This window comes from Triticum aestivum, chromosome 7A, assembly GCF_018294505.1.
Source record: "Triticum aestivum cultivar Chinese Spring chromosome 7A, IWGSC CS RefSeq v2.1, whole genome shotgun sequence".
Classification (NCBI taxonomy): Eukaryota; Viridiplantae; Streptophyta; class Magnoliopsida; order Poales; family Poaceae; genus Triticum; species Triticum aestivum.
In genome coordinates, this window is record NC_057812.1 from 83,953,380 (window position 1) to 83,960,703 (window position 7,324).

A 7,324-nucleotide genomic window follows, 5' to 3' on the forward strand; every position below is an offset into this window, starting at 1 on the left:
ATCTTGACAAACTTTGGAAAAAATAGAGGATGAGCTCGAGAGGAGAGAAAGAAAACAGAGAGGAGACGAAAGGGAAAGAATAGAGAGCTCGGGCTTGATGAAGGGTTTATATAGGATGATCTTTAGTCCTGGTTGGTTATACGAACCAGGACTAAAGGTGAACCTAGTACCGGTTCATGCCACGAACCGGGACTAAACGTGTTGGTGGGGCCCCAGCCTGACACTAGCCTGCCACCACCTCTTTAGTCCCGATTCGTGGAACGAACCGGTACTAGAGGTTCGACATGAACCGGGACTAATGAGTGTCGCCCGCCTAGCCGTTGGAACCGACACTAATTGTCACATTAGTGCCGGTTCATTTAGAAACCGGGGCTAATGAGCTAAACATTAGGTCCTTTTTCTACTAGTGTCACTTGATTTCATCATTTTGATATTGTCATTAATTCAAGATTATTGTTCAAGAATCTGTTGATACCACACAATTATGAGATAATAACACATCAAATATACTCCAGCTATTAATTTCAAATTATTAATTATCCTCCATTTTTTCCTAGTATTACAGTGTGCGTATTTACGAACATCGGGAAAATCAAAAGAGACCCTGCCCCCCAATCCCGCCCCATGAACCCAGGTAGATACATTACCCACATTCCTGCAATCCCACACAACCTTATTATGCCATCCATATTTAGCAGATTTTGAAGTCATTTATGTGTTACCACATGCGCTGGATTTATCAATTGACTAATACATGCCAAAAATAAGATACAACACATTAATTGTTTGTGCCATATAAATATTACGCGGTATCGATCATATTCCAACATTCCCATCATCTTCCTTGTGTTCCTGTGTGCGGCTGAAGAAATGAAATCATTTAGACATCTCTCGGTACAACTTCTCTTGCTCGCCACCCTCTTTCCTATACTCGCACTATGCTATATTAATCCAGCTACCACAAGCATACACCAAAATGCCACAAAATCCTCTGCTTATCGTGCTTACATCGTGCTCGTCCAGCCACCACCCTCGAATGCAGGCGAAGATGCACACCACCAGTGGTACGAGTCTTTCTTGTCGACATCGTTGGCAGGTGACTCTCGCAAGTCACGCCTTCTCTACTCCTACACCGAGGTGTTCAATGGGTTCGCCGTAAGGCTCACCGATGCCGAACTCGACAAGGTGTCCAAGAAGCCAGGGTTTGTGCGGGCATTCCCAGACCAAACGCTGCAACTAATGACCACCCACACGCCAGAGTTCCTTGGGCTAAGGAATGGCACTGGGTTCTGGAGCCAGGCTGACTACGGGAAGGGAGTCATCATCGGGCTGCTTGATAGCGGCATCTATGCAGCGCATGCTTCCTTCAACGACCATGGTGTTCCACCACCCCCAGCAAGGTGGAAGGGCTCGTGCGACGCGGCCCGGTGCAACAACAAGCTTATCGGTGCCAAGTCACTCATTGCAGATCATGACTCTGACGACGAACAAGGGCATGGAACACACACCTCTTCCACAGCCGCGGGAAACTTCGTAACGGGCGCATCATACAATGGCGTGGGCACAGGTACTGCGGTTGGAATTGCCCCTAGTGCCCACATTGCCATGTATAAGGTATGTGATGCTCGTGACTGCAAGGCATCTGCTATACTGGCCGGCCTAGAAGAGGCCATCAAGGATGGGGTGGACGTGCTCTCGCTCTCCCTTGGCAGCAGCACCGGCGCCAGCTTCGATCAGGACCCGATATCTATTGGCGCGTTCAGCGCCGTGTCCAAGGGCATCCTCGTGGTGTGCGCCGCTGGCAACAACGGTCCGATTCAGAGCTCCGTCACGAATGAAGCACCATGGTTGCTCACGGTCGCCGCTAGCTCCGTGGACCGGAGCTTCAGCGTCAACATACATCTCGGCAATGGCAAGACCATTGACGGAGAAGCACTTACCCAGATAGGAAATCCAAGATCAAAGTTGCACTCTCTCCTCTACTCCAAGGAATGGCGGTACTGCAATTATGACTATGATAATAGCATCACTGGTAAGATCCTCCTTTGCAAGGACAATAAGTCAAGGGCTCAACGGTCCAAAATCCGCAACATAGTGGGCGCTGGCGCGACAGGTGTGGTATTGTTCAACGATGAAATCAGTGGCTACACCACCACTGTTACAGATTACAACTCCAGTGTTGTACAGGTGACTGCGGCCGATGGCGAGGCCCTCATAGCTTACATCGCGTTGACAGACAATAGCTCTATGGCGTCTCTTGCGTACAACGGTACACAGTTTGGCGTCCGCCCTGCCCCCGTCGTGACCTCGTTCTCTTCTCGGGGTCCAAGCTCACTCGCCCCCAACATCCTAAAGCCGGACATACTGGCACCGGGCCTCAACATCCTTGCTGCTTGGCCGTCAAAAACGGGCCATGGACAGGGCTCTTTCACCATCATATCAGGCACATCTATGGCGACACCACATGTCAGCGGTGTCGCGGCGCTCATCAAAGGCATCCATCCTGACTGGTCGCCGGCCACCATCAAGTCTGCCATCCTAACAACGTCGGACATCATTAACGGTACTGGCGGCTCAATCTTGGACGAGCAACATAGAAAGGCCAGCGTGTACGACACAGGTGCCGGTCATGTAAACCCGCCAAGAGCTGCCGACCCTGGCTTGGTGTATGACCTCAGTGTCATTGACTACGCTGGCTACATCTGCTGGCTCCTTGGTGACATCGGCCTAGCAACCATAGTGCACAACTCGAGTTTGTCCTGCGCGAAGTTGCCCAAGGTCCAGGACGTGCAACTTAATTACCCGACGATAACCGTGCCGCTCACATCCACGCAATTCACTGTGAACCGAACTGTGACAAATGTGGGTCCAGCAGAGTCAACATTCAAGGTCAAAGTGGATGTGCCAAGGTCTTTAACAGTGCGCGTCATCCCAGATACTATGTCATTCTCCAAAACCGGAGAGAAGAAGACCTTCAGTGTGTCCGTGAGTAGCCTTGAACTGGGCAAAGAGCTCTACGTGGATGGAACCTTGAGCTGGGTATCGGAGAAGCATGTCGTGCGTAGCCCCATCATCGTTGTCCCCGCATGAGGTGATATTGCTCCGGCACCATCACCATGAACGATGTCCATGCCATGAGATCGATGGCTGTTTTATTTTTCCTTGTTCAATTCTTTTTTGGTTTAATGTTGCATCAACATAAATAAACAGTCATAATGGAACAAGAATGTGCATCATCTCATGTGTACCAATACATGATGCTGCAGAGTTTGATTTTTCTGCTTTTTTTTACTTTGTTTTACTACATAATTGCGGGCCAGTAACAATTACGATTCACCTTCTTCCGTTACTCGACGTGTCTGTATGTAATCACCACCATTCCACCACTACTTCCCCATTCCCCATTCCCCTTATTACACAAAATCCGCAAATCCCTCTCCAGCAGCCATGATTGGCGATTAGCCATCTAATTTGTCTTCCCAGTTCTGCCAGTCTTCCCTACTTTCTACCTCCTTCTCCAACCTATTCTTCAATGGATTTTAGATTCTACTTTTATTTATGATGTTCTCTTCACTAAAAAAATGAATGCAGGTTTTCCAGCTCGGATGGATTCAAGCTCAGTTGTGATAGATTGGCTGGTTTTACTGGATTGGAAGGTGAGGCATTGGTTTCAGCTTTAATGTTTTGTTGTCTGAGAGTATTATGTTTAAATGCCCGCACCATCCTTTCCGAAAGTGCTAATGGCTAGAGTGTGACATTATTTTGGTAATAGCAAATTGTAGCATGGTAAACTTCAAAGTTTTAACAAATTAAAACATATTTGCTTTGGCATGATCACAAGTGTACAACAACATTAGTATTTTCAGTGCCTATGCAGAACTGCCACTATCTAAATTCCAAGTCTAAAGTAACAAGGCTCCACCATGCAAACTTGGCATGGCATCCATCTTTAGCAGTTCGTGGAGACTAAAACATGACAAGAACTTCTGTTTAACATTCTATTGCTCATTATAACACTTCTGTTTCTGAAGCTCACCAAAATTTGGGTGGTTGATTGATCTCTTTGCCTCTTCTACTAGCACACATGCCCGTGCTTTGCAACGGGACAATATAAGAATGGCTCAAGACCCCCACAGGTTCGAGTTCTCTAGTTCAACATGGCTCCCCGCTCGTGCCGCCGCTTGGCTGCTTTGCCGTTAGGTATAATACATTTGAGCTTACAATTACATGTTGTAAAATGTAAAGGTAGAATTGTTTTTCTAAGTTTAAAGTTAGAATCATGACTAAGTGAAAGTGAGTTCATTTTACCATTAAAATAAGCCATCCCACATACAAAACCTGTTTTGAGGAGCCCACATAAAAAACTTGCATTATAAAAAGATAAATTTGAAATTGTATTTTCGTGATTGATCCATGCATTAGTAATTAGTGGAAATTTCTTGAGATGCATATGACATGTGTGTACGTGGTCCAACATGGCATGCACAAATAAAGATGATCAATTTTCTCCCCTCATTGATCGAAAAAAAATTGCGTGCGACCCGGATGGTACCCTCCTTGTCCTTAGACACTCTTCCTCAGCTAAGTGCTGGCGCATTGCAAAACAAATCTCAAAGGTTATTCTCCATTGTCGCATGCTCTCGGTGACGCCGCCGCGCAACTCTTCAATTTCGTGGAACCACCGATGCTCTGTCTTTCTTCCCTCTTCTCTCTTCCTCTCGTCTCAAATCACGACACGACGTCATCTCGTCTATTTGGGTAGCACCTCCTCCCCAAAGTTGTGATGGTTGCAACCTCTATCAATGGTGTCAATAGATGGGCTGAACTACAGTGACATCGACAATATCTGTCGTCAAGGACGGGCAGGTCTGCGGCCGGCGTGTGAACATCACCTCCCGTCCAGGATGTGATGGCTACTACTATCGACGATGACTTGACGCAGAGTGATGATTGTGCAGTGGCGGCGGTTGCGCAAGCATGTAGCTGCTGGGATCGTGGAAAAGTGGTGGCGACGACACATGAGTGACTTTGATGGTTGTGCTACTTGAGCACATGCTCTCGAGCTCTGGGGTGAAAACCTAGGTGCAACCGAGTTGGTTATACCTGGCAATGACGATGTTTTTATGTCGTTACGTTGTTGAAGGCATTGCTCGGATATGCTCAGAGTGGTTCTTCGGGGTGAAAACCTAGATTCAGACTTTGGGTAGTTGGATCAGGTGACGACGATACTTGAGTGTTGCTCCCTTCCTGAAGGCGTTGATGTTGAAGAACCTCATTGTCCGTGTGATGTCATGAGATAGTCGGTGCGGATAAGGTCATTAATATAGTTTGCTGATCATGGATCTGATCGCTTTGAGGTTTCTCTTTTTTTCTCGCCCATGCATAGCTTTGGTCTTAGATGACTTTGCTATTTGATGGCGTGTTTTTGCGTGCGTGTGTTGGTGTTGGCTGTGTGCATCTTAGCTATGCAAAGGCCGGATGTATGCTCATTGTGTTTGTATCCTCTTGATGATCCATTTTGAGCCAATAAAATTTCACCCTTTGTCGAAAAAACTACTAGCCCGAGTTGCACCGCTGTGACCTAAGCAGGTTGAAGCAGTAGTGGTGGCCTTTGCTAGGGCTAGCGGCCACAGTGGCCATAAATTGGATGAGCAGCAGTTGCAAATCACAAGTCAGCAACGACCATGGACGGCATTAGAAGGGAGAGAGAATTGGTGAAATATGATGATTGTATTGCTTGAGCCTCGTGGATTTATATATAGGAGTACATAACCATTTTGGAGTGCAAGGTAGAATAAATCTTACGATATCCTACATTTCCTAAATAACCATGATACTCAACATCCTCCGCAGTCACAACGGTAGCGACGCAGGCGGTGAGACTGTAGAGGAATCCAAAGGGAAGTCGACGGACATCCCCCCACAGTCGTAACGGTCGACGCGTCGCGAAAGTCATGGTTGGAGTAGAAACCGACGAGATTACTCAAGGAAGGACGTAGCCCTTTGTGCCAATGTCGTTGTAGCTGAGAGCGTAGGGTGGTGCAGAAGTCGTTGAGGTAGCCGTGCGAGGGGCGCCATGGTCGATGTCGAGTCGGGGTGGCCGGTGTCGAGGTAGTCGCCGTGGACCGGAAAGAAGAGCAGCGGCAGCGTCCTAAGAAGGTGGCGGCGGCTAGGTTAGGAGCGCGGCTACGGTGCTCGAAGTAGGCGAGGAAGAACCCGGCAGCATGATGAAGACCGATGCGAAAGATGATGTTCCCACGCCTAGGGAGGCGACGCGACACATACCACGCGTAGAAGTCGACATGCGGGGACGGCGGAGCGGACCGCATGTTGCGGTGCTATGGCCCGAAGGGGCGATGTAGTGTCAGCTCACAAGTCGGGGCGATGGCGAGGAAGACCTCAGGGTGGCGACGGGGACCGCGTGTCACCCTCACTACGACCCAATGGAACGACGCAGCGGCAGCGCCAGGGTCGATGCTGCGAGGAGGACGGCCTGGAGCAAACGACCTCGGGGTGGCGATGGACCGCGGGCTGCAGCACTACGACCCGAAGGGGCAACGCAGCAGCAGCGCGCGGGTCGATGCAGCCGCGGAAAGAACCACAAGGTGACGACAGGGACCACATGCCACGCTTGTTACGGCCTGATGGGAAGATGCGGCGGCAATGCGAGGGTCGGTGCAAAAATGATCTGAAATGGACGGCGTCGGGGCGGTAGTAGACCGCGGGCCGCGACACTACCACCTAAAGGGCGACGTAGTGGCAACACGTGGGTGAATGCAGCGGCAGCCGATTGCTCAATCGGCGAAGAGACACGAAAATTTGATAACAATCTTCATGAAATTTGGCACAAGTGCGGACCGTACAACGTCCATCAGAGGCCGGACGTTGCAGCATCCTGTAACCGGGCGTGGGCACGCGCTTGTGCGGGAAGGCTGATCCGATCTGGACTCCTAGATCAGTCACCGCCGAAGGTGCACAGCTAGCCAGCCAACATGCACGCATCATGCATGGACACGGCTTGCATCTGGCCAGTGCGGGAGATCGAGCAGGCAACCATGCCAATTGCACGAACGAGGTCAGCCCACCCTAGTGGGGTGCACTTTTTTTTAGGACCAGAGTATGCAATACTCTAGTGGGGGTTACATTCGGTCAGCATCCGATTCCTAAGTCTATCAGGGACATTCCCTAAGATCATTAAATCTCCACTGGACCTAGCTTCGGCTGCCAGCTCATGGGCAAGGGTATTTTGCTCTCTGTCAATGTAAAGCACTTGGTGGTCTGCAAATTGGGATAGAGCAGCTTTAATGTCAAGAATGAGCCCGTA

General features: G+C 49.3%; 1 protein-coding gene across 1 annotated transcript; it reads left to right on the plus strand.

The window, feature by feature from the left end:
• The first annotated feature begins 870 nt into the window (after positions 1 to 870).
• On the plus strand, positions 871 to 3,090 carry LOC123149341 (subtilisin-like protease 4). The gene has a single exon (XM_044568983.1). It carries the CDS (start codon positions 871 to 873, stop codon positions 3,088 to 3,090), a length of 2,220 nt encoding a protein of 739 aa, XP_044424918.1.
• The last annotated feature ends 4,234 nt before the right edge of the window (positions 3,091 to 7,324 follow it).

Coding starts and splice junctions, on each gene's coding strand:
- LOC123149341 (XM_044568983.1), top strand. CDS start 871: ATGAAATCATTTAGACATCTCTCGGTACAACTTCTCTTGCTCGCCACC.